At 37.0% G+C, this 23,488-nt stretch overlaps 2 protein-coding genes and 1 pseudogene across 2 annotated transcripts; all 3 read left to right on the plus strand.

Moving 5' to 3' along the window:
* The first annotated feature begins 1,630 nt into the window (after nt 1-1,630).
* LOC113321766 (calcium-dependent protein kinase 1-like) lies at nt 1,631-5,607 on the plus strand. Its single transcript, XM_026569680.1, has 8 exons — nt 1,631-2,429; nt 3,261-3,404; nt 3,915-4,067; nt 4,201-4,316; nt 4,405-4,572; nt 4,766-4,893; nt 5,012-5,111; nt 5,212-5,607. Exons 1-8 carry the CDS (start codon nt 1,709-1,711, stop codon nt 5,293-5,295), a joined length of 1,614 nt encoding a protein of 537 aa, XP_026425465.1. The 5' UTR covers nt 1,631-1,708; the 3' UTR covers nt 5,296-5,607.
* A 3,456-nt stretch (nt 5,608-9,063) lies between these two features.
* On the plus strand, nt 9,064-13,740 carry LOC113323337 (annotated as a pseudogene).
* A 151-nt stretch (nt 13,741-13,891) lies between these two features.
* On the plus strand, nt 13,892-16,178 carry LOC113325246 (F-box protein CPR1-like). Its single transcript, XM_026573451.1, has 3 exons — nt 13,892-14,211; nt 14,376-14,516; nt 16,088-16,178. Exons 1-3 carry the CDS (start codon nt 13,892-13,894, stop codon nt 16,176-16,178), a joined length of 552 nt encoding a protein of 183 aa, XP_026429236.1.
* The last annotated feature ends 7,310 nt before the right edge of the window (nt 16,179-23,488 follow it).

The following is a 23,488-nucleotide window of genomic DNA, read 5'->3' on the forward strand; positions in this document are numbered from 1 at the left end:
TGAGGGTAAAAACTTTCGTTCATTGTTGAACTTTGAAGTACTGACGACTTTTTTTTGATCGCTCAAGAGAAATTTCATTGAATAAGAGGTACTTAAGAGGGGTACCTCAACCCAATAAAAACAAGCGTAACAAAAAAAGAAAACCGATTTGGGAATCGGTTACCCAAGAAAGAAAAAAGTGAAAAAAGGTCGAGAAAGTAAAAAAAGGGAGAGCATACAAGATTGGCCCTTTAGGCCCTCTCAAAGGGAGAGCATACAAGATTGGCCCTTTGTCAATATAAATTGGCCGTTAAGCCTAGCATTTTGGTGTTTGATTCCGCTCAAAAGAAAGCTTGAATCTTGACATCTCTAATTATACTTGCTAAATTTTTTCTTTTGTTGTTGAAGATCCATTCATTTCCTTCCTTCCAAATGCACCACCATATTGCAGCTGAAAGATTGTTCCATATACAGTTAAGCCGCTTATCACCCGATCATGACTCCAAGTTTGAATCGTTGTGGCAATACCATCATTGTAGCTCTAACGTAAATCAAATCCTTCAAAAAAAAATAAGTCCAAATTCTTTTAATTCTCCAACACTCATAAAACAAGTGAGAGCTTGTTTCATCTTCTTCTTCACAAAAGCTACATGTCATATCCACATCCATTCCCTTTCGAAGAAGTTTATCGGTCGTCATCAACTTTTCATGAGAGAGAAGTCAAAGAAAGAAATTAACTTTATAAGGATATGACCGAATCCAAATAATCTCGCTTGGAAAATCCATCCCATCCATTTCACTAAGAGAAATTACTCTATTCTTTACCGAGTATGCCTCCAACTTATTATTATCCCAACCATCCACAATATAGAGTCTATATTAACCAATTCAAGTGACGACTTTATGAAAGCAACCTCCCTCAATATGGCTAAATTATTGGGAAGGATACCGAACCCTATATAGTTGGCATTGTCCATCCATGGCTGTAAGAGCAAGTCTTATGGCGGAATCCATCCATCTTCCATCTTCCACACCACCTCAACAGTTGGAATTGTAGATGGAAGTGCAATGTACTGGTGAAATAGTAGAAACGCTATTCTTAATAGCGCTAAGTGTTATTCTTAATAGCACTAAGTAGAGCTATTAAGATTAGCGCTACCTTGTTCTATTAAGAATAGAGCTTTTTTCTCAGCCGTTAGATTTTCAACAGCTCATCTTAAATCTACGGATAAAAAAAAAGCTCTATTCTTAATAGCGCTCAGTGCTATTAAGAATAGAGCTCAACGCTATTCTTATTAGCGTTTTTCGTCTTTTAGTGCATTATTCTTAATAGCGTTTTATGCTATTCTTATTAGCGTTTCCATGAATTCCACGGACCCTTCCACGAAATCATGAAACCCTGCTTGGATTTTCTATAAAAGACTCCAACTTGTAAGCTAGTAGACTTGAGATTCCATGATTTTTTCACACTTGAAATAGCTTGATTCCACCATAAGACTTGCTCTAAGGGGAGGGTACCTCAATCAACGGCATTGTCATACGGACAACATGAGTAATTTACAGTCTCGTCTTCGGACAAAATGAGTCAATTCCGATTCACACTATCTTCTCTTCCCAGAATCTATCTATTTACTCTCTCTAGAGTTTGACTTCTCTTCTTCACTTCTCCTCTTTCTCTCCCAGTCACTCACTCACTCTTTCTCCACCGCCATCACCACCGCCGTCTGAAATGGGGAACTGCAACGGAGCACCTGGAAACCACCCTCCGAATCAAAACCCAGGAGGAGTACTCGATCTTAACGTCCGCCCATCTAATCACACACCACCACCAAAATCAGCTGCTGCACCAGATCAGCACCACCACCATCCACCACCACAACAAAATCACCGATCACCATTAACAATCAACACAAGACAAGGAGGAGGAGTTGGAGCCGGCACCGGTCGAATCCTCGGCCGTAAAATGTCAGATGTAAGATCTGATTACATATTCGGACCTGAACTCGGCCGTGGGCAATTCGGCATCACATACTTAGTCACCCACAAAGAAACACAAGAGAAATACGCTTGTAAATCAATAGCTACAAGGAAATTGATCAATAAAGACGATATCGAAGATGTTCGAAGAGAAGTGCAGATAATGCATCATTTGACTGGACATAGGAATGTGGTTGAATTGAAATGTGTTTATGAAGATCGTGTGAGTGTGAATTTGGTGATGGAGTTGTGTGGTGGTGGTGAATTGTTTGATAGGATTATTGCTAAAGGACATTATTCGGAACGGGCTGCTGCTGATTTGTGTAGGCAGATGATTACAGTTGTGAGTTTTTGTCATTCGCTTGGTGTTATGCATAGAGATCTTAAGCCTGAGAATTTCTTGTTTTTGAGTGATAGTGAAGATTCTCCACTCAAAACTACTGATTTTGGGTTGTCAGTTTTCTTCAAACCAGGTATGGGTTTGATTTTGTGATTTTTAATCTATGATATGTGAATTTTGATTTTGGATTGTGGGAATTTGGTAGTGCAATTTTATTGTAAAATTGGATTAGACATTAGTCGACGAGCTTATGTATTTCATTTGTTGTATAGAGACTATGTAGTGTAGTAAAATGCCTTAATTAGTGAAGACATTAGTCGACGAGCTTATGTATTTGATTTGTTGAAAATGAGTTCTGGTATTATTTCAATCAAGTTTTGTTGTTTGGGTTGTATGATTTGGCAAGAATAGCACCATATCGCCTGGTCGGCCTCGATTTTTGGGTGCATAACTTTATGAGATTTAACATTTCTAACGTTCAGTGTGAATTATAGTTAAGTCACATTAGACACTTGATGGTAAATTGTAACTGATTAGAAAACTGTCGTCCATCATCAACGATGGAGTTTGGGGTTTACTGGTCCTGAGCGCAAACCTGTGTGTGTAGTATTTGAGTGGCTCCTCTGATCAGAGGTTTTAACTGGAGTCTGAAGAGCAGGGTTGTAATCTAATAGGTTTTGTGGGTTCTTGGGCTTACTTGGTTTATTGGTGATTATTTTGCTCGTTATGGCTAAACATATTTCAGCGGCACATAATGATGTCAATTGCTCCTGTCATTGCTTAACTTGTCTTTTTTGATACGTGTAGTTATGTGTTATTGAGAACATGAATCTTGAGTTCCACAAATGTACCTGAACTTGAAGTTTGCTGTCAGCTATATTTCTGTAGCCAGCATAAGTATGCAATTAGTGTTACAAAAAGTTATTGGCAATGCTAACTTCGATCATCAAAACATTTGCTGCAGGGGAAGTGTTTAAAGACCTTGTTGGTAGTGCATACTACGTGGCTCCTGAAGTACTGAGACGACATTACGGGGCAGAGGCTGATATTTGGAGTGTTGGTGTGATACTATACATTCTTCTAAGTGGAGTCCCACCCTTCTGGGGAGGTATGTAGGTCATTCTTGTCTCTATGCCAACACATTGACAACGACCTCAATGAATTTTAATAGCTGGTCATCTTTATCTCTATGCCAACACATTTGACAACGACCTAGATGATTTTTAATAGCTGTTCATGCCGGACAAGTGGCTCACCAGATGAGCTCGTCGCAGTGTCCAATTGTAAATGTTGGGTCACCCTTTAAACTTGTTTTTCTTCAGGCCCAAAATTAAGCAAGGCTACAATTCGAATCTTGTTGATTTGTGTGCCACCAATTGCCCCACAAATGAAACCCCATATCAACCACAACTACATTTTTCCCGAAAATTATAATTAGCTAGGATTTGCTCTGAGACAATACTGGAAAGGGTAGTTGTAATCCTAATTGATGTCTGTGGGCACACATATAATAGGAGGCAGTCTTACTTAGGTGGTCCGGTCTATTATCTACTGTTTATCTGTCTGGTGTCTAATGCATTGGAGTCGTTCGTTCTTCTCACTTTACTTTCTCATGCAGAGAATGAACAGGGTATCTTTGATGCTGTTTTACGAGGGCATATTGATTTTGTTTCTGAGCCCTGGCCTTCCATTTCCGGCAGTGCCAAGGAACTTGTAAAGAAGATGCTACGTACTGATCCTAGAGAACGAATTTCGGCTGTTGATGTCCTAAGTATGACTTTAGTTTGAAACTCATGTAAATCTACAAGGGTATATATATATATATATATATATATGAATGTGTGTTTATATAAGGAAATTTTAGAATAAACTGTGTTAATGCCTTCTGTTAAAACACCTTGCAGATCATCCATGGGTGAGGGTAGACGGTGAGGCTTCAGACAAGCCAATTGATATTGCCGTCCTAAGTAGAATGAAGCAGTTCCGCGCAATGAACAAGCTAAAGAAAGTTGCTCTTAAGGTTAGGCTGATTTCTTTGAATTTTTCTGTCCTAAATACACTCACCCTCCAAGTACCTAATCGGGTTTTGTTTCCTTTCGACTAATCAGGTAATTGCAGAAAATCTCTCTGAAGAAGAGATCATGGGGTTAAAGGAGATGTTTAAATCCATGGACACTGATAACAGTGGAACTATCACATATGAAGAGCTGAAGGCTGGTCTTCCAAAACTGGGAACCAGGCTTTCTGAATCTGAAGTTCGGCAGTTGATGGAGGCGGTATGATTTCTTTATAATTGTCTCCATAGTTGGCTTCTTTAGTTTTCTTTTATGGCCTACAACACCCGTACTTTGAATCTGAAAATTATTTTAAAGAGACGATTATTAGCTTGTGCCTTTGTCCATTATCCTGTTCACCTTTGCATCATACTTCATATTCCTAATGAAATTAATGAAATTGTGTCTTACACAGGCTGATGTTGATGGGAATGGAACCATTGACTATATAGAGTTCATAACGGCTACGATGCACATGAATAGAATGGAGAAAGAAGAACACCTGTACACCGCTTTTGAATTTTTTGATGAGGACAAGAGCGGGTAATCTTTCCTCTTAGTCCCACTTTATACTGTAATTACCACCATTCTCTCTTACCAATAGAGATGTCTTGAACTTTTTATGTCCACTAAAAACTTAGACGTATCACTGAATTATTAGGTACATCACAATGGAGGAACTGGAACAAGGTCTAGCAAAATTCAATATGGGCGACAAGAAAACTATAAAAGAGATCATTGCAGAAGTCGACACAGATAATGTATGTCTTATTTTATCAAATCTAATCCGATAATCTTTCTGTTTGTTCATACAGTCGTTTATCACTTTCAGTAATATCTTTGTCAATTTTCCATTTGCAGGATGGAAGAATAAACTACGAAGAATTTGTAGCCATGATGAGAAAAGGCAATCCTGATTTGGTCACCAACAGAAGACGCAAATGAGGCAATGATGTCTCCTGTTGATTCAACTTTATTAGTTCCCTGTGCTGTCAAGTGTTGTTTAATTTCGGCTCGAGTTTACGCGTTTTGATTGTCTATTATTCCATCCTGTTTTAGTATATCTATAAATTGCAGTCACCATTTATTACAGGTGACATATGTGATTAAACACAATTTTGCTTGTGTAGTCTTGAGTCTTGTTACAGTTATGTAAAAAGCTGTGATTAAATTGTGATTGTTCATCGCAACATCTGTTGTGTGCATAATTATTCTGTAAGTTCTGTTATCGAGTATAACTTTGATATGCTTTTGCTCTCCCTACTGTAAGAGTAAATTTTTTTTCTCTCTTCTGCTGGTGTTTCTCAAGCTGTAGGACATGGAATTCATTTTCCATTAGCAGAAAACGAAATGAAACAGTAAATTTAGCTCAGGTTAGAAGAGGCTGAAAGAAAACTATTTCTCCCATTAGCAATGACTGAAAGCTTGAGACTGGTTTTGAGGATCTTCACAAGCTAGAACTGGAGTCAGCTATGAAATTGGAATCATTGGACTGATTGAGTGATAACTGATAAGACCCGGCCAATCCGGACCATGCTTTGGGGTGTCTATGAAAATAAAGCCCGGCCCACTTCTGCTCCTTTTCTAACCTAGTTTAATTGGGGGCCATAACTTCTAATTGGGGGCCATGGAATTTTGTTTGCCCCCAAAATTTTCAGGGGTGTAAATATCACAATATGAATATACTATTTTACCCGTCACTAATTGAAAATCAGTTTCACTAATTAATTACCCTCATTAAGGCCCCTAATCTATATACCCTAATTAAATCAAAGAGAAAATCAGTTTCTCTTTTCATCTTCATCTTCCTCTCCTCCCTTTCTCTTCTCCACCGCTCGCAAAGCACTTCAAATTCCTAATCTTGTAGATACGGTGAATGCAAAGGTGTATGGACGAAGAGCTCCTGAAGCAAGCAAATCGAAATCCAAAAAGGGAATGGCTCCAATTAGAGGGTACGTGAACTTAAACCCACCTCCTATTCGATGTTTTGGTTTGTTTTTTGATTGTGTAATCGAGATTGGTAACTGAAAAATAGAAGTTACAGAGTGAGAGTCGTTAGTATCGAAGAAATAATACACTAACGACTCTTACATTGCATGCTTTTTCTATGAAAAATCGTTAACCTGTTAGTGTAAATATGACGACCCTTGTTCTGCTACTTCGACCTTTTGTGCCCTAGAATAGAGTCGTCGCCATATTAGGTTGAAGATGACGACTGTAGTTTGACGACCCCAAATTAGTGCGTAACGACTCTGGGTTGAACTTGAACTGCCTTCTGTTGGAGAAAACGATAGAGTCGTCAGTAGTATATAATCCCTAGACTAGAGTCGTCAGTAATCTATAATCCCTAGAGTCGTCATCTTTTTTATAGGGTCGGCAATTACTTGTTTGACGACCCAAGTTTAATCTTTAACGACCCTTTAAGGACCAAAATCATCCTCACTGTCCAATTTTTGTAAAGAGTCGTTACCTTATAAATTACAGTCGTTACTTTGTAATGAAGAGTCGTTAGTTTGTTAGAGCATATCATTGACGACTCTTTAACTGATGGAGATAAAGTTGATGTCTTATAAAATTTTTTTCGTGTTTGGAATGTAGTGACAAGAAAATGAAAGACAAGGTCGAAATCACGATAACTCCTCCTTCGAAACCTCCCCGCAACGATAAATACTTACTTGCCGGTCCATTACGCGGAAGAAGACCGAGTGAGGTATCATTTTCTATCACCGAACCAAGAGGCAGTAAGGTGGTGGTCGAGGTCGAGATGGTCGACTTCAACTTATGTTAATTTTACTTTATGAATTGAACTTAAGTGTGTGTTAAAACAACTTATGTGTTTGGTTTGGAGTCTTTGTTTCAAGTACTTTTATGTTTGGTAACTCCTGTGTTTGTTGAAAATACTATGTTTTCAAGTATGCTCGTTAGAACCATGTAGTACTCCAATGCAGACAACATTTCCCTTCCTCATACCAAGGGTCGTCATCTTCGTTTTATAGTACTTTGACGACCCTAATTGTATTTACCACTTCAACACACAAAGTCGTTAATATTCTCAAATAGAGATCTAACGACCATTTTTCCCAAAACATCCAGGAGATGGAAAGAATATTTCTGGATAGAGTCGTCAGTGTTTATAATATTTCTGGATAAAGACGAAAAAAGACTAACGACTCTGCGTGACCTAGCTGAAAGAGTCGTCAATGTTCATCAAACAACGCTAACGATTTTTCATAACATGTAAAAGTTGCAGGTGAAAGTCGTCAAAATAATCTCAAAAAGGCTGACGACTACAGAGAGTCGTTAGTTTATCCTACACCCGACTATAACGACCCTAACACTGGATGTTTCAATGGTGGCCATCAATCGACACTTGGAGCACCATTCAGACAATTTGAAGAGTATAAGAAGTTTACCTGATTGTTTTGGCCTTGGGGTTCCTCATTTTGAGTGTTGGTTCCTTCACCTTGAGCAATGGGATCTTCATTCCAACCATTGTTCATGCCTTCCTCTATCAACATCTCCTCATCAAACATCCAACCCATATCATTAGTTGAGACAATCTTACCATCAACACAATCATTGTTGTTATTTGAAGCTTCACCAATCTCATTCCCTCCAATTGAATCACTCATTTGTAAAAACCATAGGTTTTCCTCTCAAAACTCCTCCTCTTCTTCTCAACACATAAAACACATTTTGCACAATTTTTTTTCTTCCTAAAATCAGATTTTAATCTAAATACACTTACCACACTAATCAAACTAATTAATTCCTAATACTAATCATATAAGGGCAGTTTTACCATTTAGAAAATATTTTTTTAAGGGGTGACCCAAATTAGGATCGGGTGACCTTTTTTTGTCCCGTGGTGCATGGCCCCCAATAAGAAGTTATGCCCCCCACATCACTTCACTTTTCTAACCTTCATCTGGAAAACGAGCATTTCATTTCATCTCATTTTGCAGAAATGAACATTTCATCCCGTACTAGATCCAAACTTAATCAGAGAGAAGAATCAAGATCGCTGTTGTTAAATCTTCCTGAAGAGGTTCATGATGAGATCTTTCTGAAGGTACCAACGAAATCCATTTTATCAACTAGATGTGTATGTAAATTATTTTATAATCTGCTTTCTACACCTAGTTTCATCAAAAATCATCTTAATCTCACTAATCAACGCAAGAGCAATTATGAACTCTTGTTTAATCATGCTTCACTAGGTAAGAGCCCTACAATTTACTTTATACCTATAGGTTATGCTACAATTTCATCACTACCATCATCAACACCATCATCATCTGAATGTGATGGAGATACTGATAAGGGATACTTGGGAAAATGCCCCATATTTCAATGCCTCGTAGAAAAAATGCCCCGCGATATAAAACTTATGAGAAAATGCCCTGTCCGTTACATTTTCCATCCAAAGAGGTTAAGTAGTCAAACTCGTCTCTTCACCGGTAGATATGTCAGTCTCATGAGATGTCGTGGGAATATGAAATGACCATTTCGATGAGATTAACGGTAATAAATTGGTCACGTGTTTTCATCCAACCATATTACATTATTACACCACCTATGTTTTCATTACAAAATAAATCAGATCATCCACATCATCTTCTTTATTCTTCATGTGACATTAAAACACATCCAAAAACCAGAGAAGTATAAAACCAGTTACCTAGAGAATTTTTAATTTTTTATGGTGAGGATTGAGTGAAAATTAGATTCTTTACTTCTTGTTGACAAGTTCTAGTTGATATGTGAGGAAGAGACCGTAGACGATTTTTGTCGTCCAAAATCCGAAGAACTTGAAGAACAGTTGAAGTAATTATCTAATCAAATACCAACATTTGAAGCCATGGTTCGTGCAAATTTTAAATACATGAAACCCATTTCTGTTTTAGGTTATTTTGCCGAAATCTCATTTTGATTTTTATTAATTTTGTACCAATCGATATTAGGGTTTACCGATTTGGGGAAATTCATAGTAATAGGTTATTTAGGGTATTTAATGGCTGAAATAAGTGTGAGGGAATGCCTGAAATTTTCTTAATTTTGATTTCTAGGGCTTGAAAACTAAGGGGGTTTTGCTGTTAAATGATGCAATTTGCGTTTTTAATGGTTTGTTGTTCTATGTGTTTGTCACAATGAAACAACTTTAGTTGATATACCCGTTGAAGATGAAGATGAATGATGAAATTTCTGCCATGTTAATGGGAGAAGATGGCACGGAGAGGGTGTCTTTTTCCGCACACTAATCTCGCATGTGTGTTATTTTGGATGGGAAATGTAACGGACGGGGTGTTTTCCCTACGGAGTATTCAAATAAGGGGCATTTTCCCAATTATCCCTACTGATAAATTACCCATTTGAACCTAGCAAAGCTTATTATCATTATCATGACTTTTCGGGTTCATCTAATGGATTGATTTGCTTAACCTTTTGTTTTAGAGCTGGTCTTGAAAGTGGATATTATGTGCAGACTGATTATTTTGGTATTTTAAACCCATTAACAAAAGAATTTAAGCAATTTAGAAAGAATGGATGTGGTTATGATGCTACCTATGGATTTGGTTATGATAGCACCATTGATGATTACAAACTAGTGATAATATCGGATTGTGTAAGAACTGGTTACTTCGAAATTGATGTTTATAAAGTGAGATGAGATCCATGGAGAAATATTCAGACCACCCTCAATTACTCATTTCGTAAAGGTAAAGGATCTCGTGGTGTGTTCTTGAATGGATCTCTTCATTGGTTAGGAACTTCGGCAACTCAACAAACCTTGTCCGAATTTATAGTCTCTTTTGACATTAGCAATGAGACAATAGCAGATATGCCGCTACCTGAAAATATTATGTCACCTATTGATTATTCGGGAAAGGTTTATAAAAATGTGGGATTGTGGGGAGACTGCATTTGTGTAGCTTGTATTTGGGATTCAGTTACATTTGATATGTGGGTGATGCAGGAGTATGGAGTAAAGGAATCCTGGACCAAAAGAATTACCACAACCACTGAAATACCAGGGCCCTCCTATGCAAGTCCATTTTGGAAGCCGCTATGGTGTTTTGACAATGGGGAAATTCTAATAGATAATAGTGGCGAGGAATTACTTTTATATGATCCAACGTCTGAAAGAGTTAAATCAATGGTAATCTGTGACGATGATCGAGAGGGTTATGTGGAGAGCCTAGTCTCACTTGATTCTGGTACTTACAAGGAGAAACGGATTACAGATGGGATTGTGAAGGTAAAAATATCACATGCTAGTATTTTTTATTATTATTTCATTTGTATATTTTTGAGTCCACTTTTGTTAATAATGAAGAGTAGGTCAATTGAAAATGAGTTAGTATTTCTGAAATTTCAAAACTCTACTGAACTGAAGCTGCAAAATAGCCTGATAGTGCTAATTAAACAAGAAAATTTGAACTCATCTTCTAGCAGGCAATTATTGTCGAGAGATTTACGTGCTGTATTTATAAAACTTTAATAGGTATTCCTAAGTGATTAGATGATGTAGTGTTTTTTGGTTGTTCAGAATCCAATAGATACGAAAATTCTGATGATTTGTACCTTTTAATGTGAGAATGCGGACCACTTGCTTTTTGAATGCCATCTTCGTAGAGATTGTATTTGGGGTTTCATTGTTGATTTGGGCAGTGCATGTGATTAGTCGATGATGGTTTTTGATTGAATCAATACTGTTGGAATTTTTTTTACCTCTTTATTGGAGTATTTTTTGTTTGTCTGAGAGTTGGTATTTTTGGGCCAAAGGCGAATGACACACCTTGCTAGTCTCAAAACTACTGACTTTGGTTTAGCAGTTTTCCTCAAACTATGTATGAAATTCATTTTTGCGATTTTGTTTCTGTGTTGATTTCCGATTGTGATAGAATTTGGTAGTGCGATTTTATTGTCAAGTTGGACTAGACATTAGTTGATGAGCCTTATGTACTTGATTTGCTCTAGTGTAGTAGAATTCCTTTAACTAGTGTAGAACAGTGACTAGTTTGAATCATTTGATTGAAGAAGACCTGAGGTGGTTATAGAAAATGAGTTGTGGCTTTTTTTCAGTGAAGTTGTGTTGTTTGGATTGCCTGGATGGCCTAGATTTTCGGGTGCACAAGTTTACGATTTAGGAATTAACTTCCGATGCAAGACTGTTTAGAGGAGATTTTTAGTGTATGAGATTCAAGATTTCGGACAGTCAGTATGAATTGTAGGAAAATCAAATTAGACAATTGATGGTGGAATGTTATAAATAGAAGGAATAGAAAGCAAACTGTTGTGGGGTTTTACTGGCTCTGAGCGCAAACCTGTGTGTGCAGGATTTGAGTGGCTCGTCTGATCAGAGGTCTTAACTGGAGTCTGAAGAGCAAGGTTGTAGTTCAATAGGATTTTGTCGGCATCTTGTACTTATTGCTTCATGCTCATTAATGTTTGAGTGCATTTCTTGGGTTCATTGGACATTGTTTTGTTCATTTAGACTAAACATATTACAGTGGCACATTGTTTTGTTCAATTACTACTGCCATTGCCCAATTCTTTTTTTTTTTTTTGGAAAAAAGACTACGTCCAGCTATGTGTTACTGAATAAAATATTTCACAGATGTCAGTCAGTCAATACTAACTTTGAAGATCATAACATTTGGTGCAGGGGAAGTATTTAAAGACCTCGTTAGTAGTGCATACCATGTGGCTCCTGAAGTATTGCGGCGACATTATGGGGCAGAGGCTGATATTTGGAGTGTTGGTGTGATATTCATATTCTGCATAGGTCATCCTTATCTCTATGCCAATACATTCGACGATGACCTTGATGAATTTTTTAACAGCTGGTCATCCTTATCTATCTGCCAACACATTTTACGACCACGTCAATGAATTCTAACAGCTGCTTCTCATGCAGAGAATGAGCAGGGTATCTTTGATGCTGTTTTATGAGGGCATCTTGATTTTGTTTCTGATCCTTGGCCTTCCATTTCCGGTAATGCCAAGTAACTTGTAAAGAAGATGCTACATGCTGATCTTAAGTAAGACTCAGGTTTGAAACTCATATATACATACATATGTGTGCTTCTATAAACATATTTTTAAAATAAACTCTTGAGTTAATTCCTTCTGTTAAAACACCTTGCAGATCATCCATGGGTCAGGGTAGACAGTGAGGCTTCAGACAAACCAATTGACATTGCCGTCCTAAGTAGAACGAAGCAGTTCCGCGCAATGAACAAGCTAAAGAAAGTAGCTCACCCAAGTGATAACAGGGGAACTATCACATATGAAGAACTTATGGCTGGTCTTCCAAAACTAGGAACCAGGCTTTCTGAATCTGAATTTCGGCAGTTGATCGAGGCGGTATGATTTCTTAACATTTGTCTTCATTTACATAGTTGGCTTCTTTAGTTTTTCTTTATTGCCTAAAACACCCGTAAATCGAATCTGAAAATTATTTTCAAGAGGCAATTATTGGTTCGTGGCTCTGTCCATTAATCCTGTATACATTTGCGTCTTTGTATTCCTTATGCAAGTAATGACATTGTGTCTTACCCAGGCTAATGTTGCTGGGAATGGAACCATTGATTATATAGTCTCTAATGGCTACAATGCACATGAATCGAATGGAGAAAGAAGAACACCTGTACACTGCCTTTGAATTTTTTGATGGGGACAAGAGCGGGTAATCTTTCCTCTCCCTTGGAAAGTTGTCCATATTTTAGTTCCACTGTATTCTGTAGTTATCACCAATTAGAAACTTTTTGAACTTTTTATGTCTACTAAATCTTTGACGTATCACTCAATAACTAGGTACATCACAATGGAGGAACTGAAGCAAGGTCTAGCAAAGTTCAATATGGGTGACAAGAAAACGATAAAAGAGATCATTGCAGAAGTCGACACAGATAATGTAAGTTCTATTCTTTCAAATCCAATTCGATAACCATTGTGATAGTTCATGCAGTCCTTCATAATTTTTAGTTATACCTTTGTCAATTTCCCGTTTGCAGGATTCGTAGCCATGATGAGAAAAGGCAATCCTGATTTGGTCACCAACAGAAGACGCAAATGAGGCAACCCACCCTGTCTTTCTGCTATTCAACTTTCTTAGTTCCCTGTGATGTCAACTGTTGTAAGGTGGTCCTTTAAATTTCGGCTCGAGATTGATTGTCTCCTTTTTCACGCTATCTTTAGTATTTATAAACTGTAATCACCATTTACTGGTGTGATTGTATGTTCCAGTGGACGTCTCCTATTTTGAATTTCTGATTGTGTTACATTTATGTAAAAAGATGCCAGGCAGGATCATTCGAATGAATCGAATCCATGAAACTGTAAATTTACCAAAAGTTAATGAGGGTAAATAAATTTTTTTTTTCATCACCGTCAAAATGAACTCATTAACCATGACTCTAAGAGTCTGATTGGGACTGAATTTTGGAGGCATTGTGATACCAACATTGATGATTACAAGCTGGTAATTATATCACGTTGTTTGAAAAATCGTGTCTCCAAAATTGATGTTTATACAATGAGATCAAATTCGTGGAGTAGTGTTCACGGTACTGTTAAATACTCCATTTCTTCTCGTTTAAGATCTAATGGTGTGTTTTTTAGTGGTGCTCTTCATTGGTTTGGAAGGATCGCTGCACAAGAAACCTCATCCGAAGTTATAGACTCTTTCGATATTAGCAATGAGTTAATGATAGATATGCCGCTACCTGAAAATATTACTGTGCGACCTTCAGATTTTCAGTGGGATTTGTATTTGGGAGTGTGGGGAGACTGCATTTGTATAGCTCTTGTTTGGCAGTTAGCTAAAGTCGATGTATGGGTAATGAAGGAGTATGGGTAAAAGAATCTTGGATCAAAAAATTTACCATAACCAGAGTCCTACTACCCCGGAGCTGGAACTTAATTACAGATTGGCATCCGCTGTGGAGTTTTGACAACGGGGAAGTTCTAGTGCATTATTGTCCCACACATTTGCTTTTATGTGATCAAATAAATGAAAGAGTTAGATCGGTGCTGGCTGGTAAAACTGGTGATAATCTAGAGAGTTATGTGGAGAGCATTGTCTCACTTGGTTCTGGTACTTATGTGGAGGAACTGATGACAGATGGGATCGTGACGAATCCCCAGCGACCATGGTTAAGGTAAGATGATCACATGTTAATATGTTATGCATTTTATTACTATTTCATTTCATTATATTTTTAGTCCGCAAGAATGCACCAGCAGCACCACAACTGTTGTCAAAATGACCTGAGTTAGTTGTTTATCTTATATATCTTTAAGTTTGCCGATTTCTACGTGTGATTTTATCTCGAGTACCTTGAGCGTATATATTGTGGAACGTTCTGGTGAAATATCCTGTATGTTCTACATATCCCAATGACATGCATCTTTTACCATCCTTACAATTGACTGAAATGATTCAAGCTCTAGTAACAAAAAAAAATCACTTGAAAGAGACCCTTAGATATCATCAACATGTACAGCATATTCATTATCCTTCCTTTATTGGTAGCTTTAGGTGTTATAGCCAGTGAGTGGGTAACTTAAGACTTGTGTGGGTTTCTGACACTGTTGAATGGGAAGCATTGCCATAAATTGAGAGCTTACCACACCGAACCTTTTGTCCATTTCAATTTTGTTTCGTGTTTACAATGTTGGATAAACTTCAACATTAAGCCTAAGATAATCTCTAACAAGTTGGTTAGGATAAGATTAGGAAATTGATGTAATCCTAAGGGAATTAGAAGTCATCTAGTTCCAAGAAAAGGAAAGACATGTAATAAGGTAATAGGATTAGGAAAAGGAATTCATAGTTATATATATATATATATGATCACCAAAGTTGTGGTTGATCATATGAGCAAGATTAAAGCTTGTGTTTAGTTTTGAGAGATTTTCTAAACATCAATAAAGAGAGTTATCTTTCTATAAGCTAAGTTTCATCTTGCAGTTGCCATTATACAATGCTCCTAATGCGCGGCCCGCCTTTGAAGGATGTTCCTAAAATTTTTATCCAGATATTATTTAATTTTTCTGCTTTATGATCAGGAAAATCAAGAAACTTAAGTTATTCTTCATGTACTGACCACCTAACGGTTAAGCTTATATGTTTATGTGGAACTAGCTCTAGAAGAACGTGCTTTGTCCTAAGTCGTATGAATTAGAAGAACATACCCAGGTACACTTAGCTTCTGTGTAACGTGACCCACAAATGAGCCTTATAGCATCTCTACAGAAACAACCAAGCCTTTAGTCCCAAACAAGTTAGGAACTTGGGGTAGGCTAGAGATGAACCCAAATCTTAAACCATACTCCCTAGATAGCTCATGGTTCTGGTATGTGTATTGCTGACTTCCACTGCGTTCCTGCCTGAAGCCAGCGCGTTGGATATATCTCATCCTTCAACATTGCTTCCTCCCATGTCAATTTTGATCCACCTCTGCCTCTCTTTGTGTCTACCTCACAGCCTCATAACATCTCTATTTCTCTAAGAAAACCTTCCAGCAGTGTGACTTCTCTTCATTAATTGTTGTCACAATTCTGTGGAATTTTTTGATTGACTTTAGATATTTTTAAGTTCGTGCTGAAAATCCAAATTCTCGTTACCACTGAATTTCCTAAGGCTGCTCAGTTGTTATTAAAATATTTTCCCCTTAAATATTTTCTTTTTTTTCTTGTTTGCTCCTCTTTGTAACTTTCTGTTGCTTAGCTATTTTCTTGCTTTAACATTTGCGCTTGCTGTTGCATTATGTGGTCAATGTGATTCCTATAGCAAGTTGAGAACAAATGTGTATGTTTAGCACACTTACATATGAGTATAAACCTATAAAATAAATATAAGAACAGTTGAGTCAGTAAGGTCAGTGTTTCAATTAGTAAAAATCCGTGTACTCAGTTTTGTCGTTGGCATGATGCAATTGACGAAATCATGCTATAAAACATTTGCAAACAGGTGGAATTATTCTGGTATCATTTACAAGATGTACCATTTACAATTTTTATTGAGTTTTCCTCCTTTTTTATTTTCCCTGTTGTATTCTTGTTTCATGTGATTATAACTCTATGAATTCAGTTTACTATTTCCAGATGAATAGGTGCTGTCGGGGAGGAGGCTTTAAGATCTCATCATTTAACAATCACAACAACTATGAATCCATGTAACTTCAGAGTTTAAACTGACAGAACTTTAAAAAGAGTCTTGTTCGAGCAGTGATATGGTTCATTGCTGCTTACACTGTCATTGTTGCTTAAAAAATCATGTGTGCGACAGTGAGAAGACTAAGTGGAAGATACTTCAGATCGTTCCCGATTCTGAAGTTAAGACTTAAGGAGATACGTGATATTCACCTTATGATTTGCGCATCCCGGAAACCTTTGATTATAGCTTGTACGAAAATGAAGGAGATACGGATAATTGAATGTTTCTTCAGTCTTCCCAACTTTCCTGCAACTTTGTTATGCTGTCATAGTGCTTCCACGGTAATCCAGGGATCTCAGGTTACGGCTTTGCAGTGAGAAGTCATAATGGTGATTTCATTATCGTAGAGTCTGGTAGAATTGGTGTTCCCTACCAACTTTATTGCTGAGATTATGGCTACTGTTTGTGCTCTAAAAAGGGCTATTAGTAACAATAAACTTCAAGTCATTATTCAATCTGATTCTTCTTCTGCAATCTCTGCTTTTGTAGAGAACAAATTGCCTTGGATATATCGGAGGTGGTGCAAGAAGATTTGCAGCAGTCTTCAGTCCATTAATTAAGTTCAGACATGTTTTTCAAGAAATCAATTTCTCAGTGTACTTCTTTGCTAAAAAGGGTGTTTATTTGAATCGTGGTCAAGTGGTGTAATTTTGATTTTATACCTTGTAATATATGCTTAGGTTAGAGTTTAGTTTCCTGACAATGCTCATTCCAGATGGACAGATGGTTGTGTTTAGTTTTTGTTTTGGGCTTGCTTCGGTTTTCCATTTGTTGTTTTTCTTGTGCTTTTTTCTACACGATTGCTAGAGGGCATTACCAGGATTAGTAGGGGCAAGATTTTTGTTAGAGGGAGAGCAAAAATGTATTTAACTCACAGACTAGGAATTGGTCAATAAAATTTCCTCACTCGTACCGAAGTATCCCTATTAACTAACCACACACGTCATACTCATCTCTCCCCACCATCTAAACCGACGACGAGATATATGAATCCTGATGGGTTCTTTTAGTCAAAGTGTATTTTTGGTAATTTGGTTTATGTGGGAGAAACAAAATAATCAATCGCCATCAACATTTTGTTTTTTTGTTGGCGTCTCTACTATCTTTAATCTGAACTCATGAATCAATGTAAGACATCTCTTATAGACTTATACATAAGTGTGCACACGGTACGGTTCGGCTCGGTTCTTGCCGAGACCGAGTACCTGTACCTTACACCCTTCGGTACCAAAAAAATGGACCGGTCCCGGTACCGAGTACCTCGGTTCCGGTTCCATTCTGGACCGGCCGGTTCCGCTCGGTACCGGTACCGGTTCCGGTTCCATTTCAGGGGAAAAAAAAACAGAAACCTACTGCCATGTTTTTTACTTTTTTACCTATTTTTCAATATCTCAAAGCAACAACTTATAAGTAGCAATATTAATAGCAAACCAAACAAACAATGTCTTGAAATCTTAAAAAAGAAGTAGCAGTAGTCACAGACACACACTAAGTCTTGAAAATGAGAAAATCTGATAAAAGAACAACTAGCAGTCTAGCAGTGCTGTAGTAGCCTTGAATATTGATCTTCTAATCCATGTCAGCAACACTTGTGGTGTCATCATTGTTGATAGGACCAAGTAACGCTGCAAAAAAAAAATAATAGCAGTTAGTAACCATTAGACTATATCTATTACTGCCAAACACAATATAATGTAATATGTTACCTTCTTCAATTTCAACATCATCATCTGGTATGTAATCAGATAGAAGATCAAGTTGTATTGGCTTCCTTAGCCAGCTTTGTGTGCAAAGCAATGCCTCAACTGTCCTTGTAGATAAAGAGCTTCTACAAGGACTTAAGACTCGCTTTCCTGTGCTAAAAGCAGACTCAGAGGCAACAGAAGACACAGGAATGGCTAATATGTCCTTAGCCATATGTCCAAGTATCTTATACTTTGTACTGTTGGTCTTCCACCAACCCAATAAGTCAAACTCCTCCTCATCATCTTCTCCTTCACCTTGTTCATACTCGTCAATGTAATATTTATCCAACTCTGTTTTTCCCTCATCATCATTTGGGCCTTTCTTGAACCTCTTACTCCTTGACATCAACTCTTTCATACGACTTGGCCCTGTCACTGGTTTACTTACCACTGCTTTGGCTTGTCCCTGGATAGAACTACTTGACTCCTCATGAACTGAATAAACATCCTTATATTCTTCAAATAGAATCTTAAAATCCAACTTAACAAGCTTCATAACAGATTCAACCTTAGAAGAATCTTCCCATACAAGAGATCAAGAGCAAATTGTAGTCCTTTTTCTTTCTCTCTAGGATCTAACAACATGGCAAAAAAGATTGTAGGGTTCATTTGCATAATCACCCCAATATTTGTTATACTTCTTAAACATTTTTCCAGCCATAGTAGCAATAAAAGGATCTTCATCTACATTATCTCTAAACTCAACTAGTTGCTCATATATGATAACTAATTGCCATAAGAAAGTGTTTGTTGTTACCTTAGTCGAGGCTGAAAATGCAACAGTGGCATCAAAGAATACTTTCAAACATTTGACAAGGTCCTCTGGCAAAGATCCAGTCCTCTTCACATGGAGCAGGTTTCCTCACTACTACCTTCTTCTTCTTTTTGTGCCTTCTTCTTCCCTGTCACCTCAACTTCTTCTTGTTCTTCTTCACTAAATTCTTCTTCTTCTTCACCAACATTAACATCAATATCAAAATCATTAGCATCAGGTAGATCTTTCTCACTCTGTTTTGGGTAATAAAACAACTGCCGATATTCCTTGTCATACCTTTCTAACCTAATAAATGCTTTTTCAAACACTTCTGCAGCTGCATCTTAGTGTAGCTCAAGAATGGCTGTTCCACCTAGTCTTAACATCTAATATCAATGTTACCTTAGACTCTATTCCAACTAATTTTGCACAACGCTTAAGCTTAGCCAACCTAGATGGAGAACCTTTTATATACTTGACAACTGACCTGATTCTTGCAATTGATTTGTTGTAGACCCTCACAGCATCTTTTACCACAAGTGCAAGTACATGAGCTGCACACCTTACCTGAAAAGGTGAATTCAAACAAGTATTAGATATTTTAATAAATAAGTAGAAAGTAAAATAAATAAATAAGTCATATGACTCATATTCATATACATATACTTACATGCAAGTACTTAGCTCTCTCTTCTGCCCCTGTCTTTGAAACAATACTAGTCTTCAAATAATCCATTGCTACCTTGTTGGCACTCACATTATCCAAAGTGACAGTAAACACATCTTTAAGCTCCCAGTCTGACAAACACTTCTCTAACATCTCACCAATGTCAATTCCTTTGTGACCACTAACCTCACAAAACATAATAATTCTCTTTTGATACTTCCACTGCTGATCAATAAAGTGAACTGTTACACAGATGTAGTTGAAATTGTTTGGTGAAGTCCATGTGTCTGTTGTCAAACTAACCCTCTGCTTGGTTGACTTGAAGTAATTTTCAACTTTTCTTTCTCTAATACATACATGTCTAATAAACATCTATAAATAGTCATTCTACTTGGCACAACAAATCTAGGCTCTAAGACATGCATCATTCTCCTAAAACCTTCACCCTCAACTGCTCTAAATGACATCTCATCAATTATAATAAATTCAACAACTGCCATTTTACATTTATCCTGACTGAAATTAGTACAGACTAACTGACCTTCATCCTCACCCAGTGCTGCAGGATTTAATGTCAGAGTTTGTTGTCCTTTTGGCTTTGGCTTGTTAGGATTCTGCTTGCATCTGTTGAAGTGCTTCCACATTCCACTTGTACCATTCTTTCCAGTATGAGCCTTTATCACCTTCTTGCAGTAATTGCATGCAGCATCTTGAACATTTAACCTCTTGAAATAATTCCAAACGTTAGAAGTTATCTTACTACCACCCTTTTGAGTAGAAGTAGCTTCTACATCTACTGCTGCTGTCTCTGGCTGTGCTGCTTCATTTGTTGGTTGCATTGAGGATCCAACAACTGTATCTGTGGCAGTGGTAGGTGTAGCAGTTGTAGGTGTAGGAGTAGCTGTTTCATGAGCTTGACTTGATGCATCCATGCCAGCTTATGACTGAAATGAAACAAGAAATGAAACAATAAATGAAACAAGAAATGAAATCAAACAAGAAATGAAATAAGAACTCAACTGAAGCATAAATGCATAAAGCATGACTGCATAAAATGAAGACCTCAAAGGAAATAAAGACATTGTATCATACTTCATACATATAAAAGTTCATAAATATTAAAAACATTGTTCTAAGCATAACTGCATAAGCATAAGTGTTTCATTGTTTTGCAGACTTGGAGAAAAGATTGGAGAGTTAACTACAGTTCAGACTCTCTTTATTCAGGCCGAGTTATCACCTATGCGCAACAACATACACTAATCAACATGTATAATTTGAATGTATCCAAGTCAGTTGCACTTTTCAGTTAAAATAAGCCTGAAAATGTTTCTGCAAATTAACTGTCTATTGGATCTCAATGCTGACTATTAAGATCCGAATTTCAACAAAAATGGAAAGCTATACAGTATTACCTGGATGAAGAAAATGGATACAATTGCTTAGTCAAACTCCAAATCTCTAAGATAATCAAATGCATATAAGACTATATTATCCAAAGTGAGCCCAGTAGATCCTGTAAGAGAGTTTTTGGGAGATCAATATCTTGAATTACAAAATAAACTCTGAATGCTAAAATTACACAGAAAATTTTTTCTTCTTCATGTATTTTCCCTTTAAATTAAGAGAAAAAAAGTTTGGAATAATGACACCCTTAACCATCAATATTACCTCATCACATCTATTGCATTCTATACAAAAGTACAAAAAAAATTAACAATACTTAAGAATGCAAAATTTGCAAACATGCAACAATAAACACAAAGTTCAATAGATCCTTGTTACAATTCCAGTGGAATTAGAATTATAATAGACAACACATTTCCAGAATTACATGTAATAAGTAATGGAGTTACCTGTTTTTTTATTTCTCATTTGGGTGGTTGTACAAACATGTATGGTTCACCTTGAAGTAGAGTGAGGAAGACATAAATGACTCCAATGGGCATACATAGTACATTAGTGGGTTATAGAGAAATTGAAATTTTTGGACATAGTTTGCAGCAATGGACAAATACCTAGGAAAATATTTAACTTAAGTAGTTTAGTTATCAAACAGTATAAATATGTAATGTTAATTCGCAGAGGCCAATGAAGGAAACAGCCAACAAATAATAAGCAAATAAATACTAAATAAATTCAGTTACAGAGACAACTTTACCTTTCTAGGACCTATGTCATCGCGTAGTTGCAGAAGATGCCGGTGACTGCATCACTTATATCCATAGAGAATGATAAGACAAATCGATGATACATGTAATAAACTCTCTCGCAGAAATTAGAGAAGAAACTGTACAGTGAACCTGTTTCTAATGAGCTATTATCACCTTCTATATATCATCAAATTATAATTAACAGAAACTTTAAATCTGCAACGTTATCTGCGGAGATGGAATAATCATCGTATAGGGATAACAACTCCAAAATGTTGTTTTCAGGCGTCTGAGAAGTGAGTCATACATATGATTTTAATCCAAACAGAAGCATATAATATACATGGGAAAGTCTCTTTCAGATCACTCTAGCTAAACCAAGACACAATCTAAAAACCTAACTAAACAAATTTAGGTTAGTTAAAAAGATTATGATTCAACAAACAATACCACAGATTCGTCCTCTCAGTAATTAAAAAACATTTTAAAATAGCCTTTAAACTAACTCAATCAAAAGAATGGTAAACTAAATACTCAGAGTCAAATTCAACACCCATGTTAACATTTTATCAGCATTCACAAAACTAAAAAAAACTATTAGTCTATTACAGAAATTTTTAGGTAACCCTAGCTTTAGAATAGCATTTCCATCTTCACGGCTAAACCACTGCTCATGAATCAAAGATCTAAAAGCAAAAAAAATCATCCAAAAATGTGACAGAACACTAAAAGCATAGATTTAGTTTCATAAGTGTAAAAGAAACAACATCCATATGAAGAAGAAAAAGATCTTACGGTGATTGCAGTGAATCCTTTAAGCCGCTACTCGCTATGAAGGTTTGGTGGGAGATGAAGAAAATCCTTTAAGCCGCTACTCGCTAAAGAAAACAACAATCCGTTAATCTCAATCACAGATTCAGTGATTCACAGACATGCATACAAAAATTAAAATCAAAAAATTAAAAATTACTTACCACCGGAATTGTTCTTCTAATTTTCTTCACACCGGAATTAAAAACGAAGAGACAGACGAAGTAATACGGTTTGAACTTTTAATCGTTTGATTGAAGGTTAACAGAGAAGATGAAGATCAGAAGAAGGGGAGAATTTCTTCTCCTTCTCAGGGAGAAGTACTGAGAAGAGGCGAGAAAAAATTAAGGGAACTGAAACCCTAAGAATTTCTTCTCCTTCTCACAGTGAGCTTATATACCCCCTATTAATCCAATGGCTGAGACAGATCCCTTATCCCCTAAATCTAACGGTCACAATTATTCGGGACTTCGGTCCGGTACGGGACGGTTCATGTGTTGGACCGTGTACCTGTACTCCCAGAGCTCGGTTCCTATTTTTGGGACCGGTACTTGTACCTTGTACCTCGGTTCGGTCCAAAATCAGATACGGTTCCATCGGTTCCGGTTCGGTCCGTCGGTCCGGCTCGGTTCATGTGCACCCTTACTTATACATGTGTAGAAATCTGGATGTACTGTTAAACCCAATTTGCTTATCAATTAATCTCGATGCATGTTTAGTTACTCTAATTTAGGTATTCATGGGGTTGGTGGTGAAGTTAATAGCGGACAGGGTCATGTTAAT

This window comes from Papaver somniferum, chromosome 11, assembly GCF_003573695.1.
Source record: "Papaver somniferum cultivar HN1 chromosome 11, ASM357369v1, whole genome shotgun sequence".
In the NCBI taxonomy this organism is placed as follows: domain Eukaryota; kingdom Viridiplantae; phylum Streptophyta; class Magnoliopsida; order Ranunculales; family Papaveraceae; genus Papaver; species Papaver somniferum.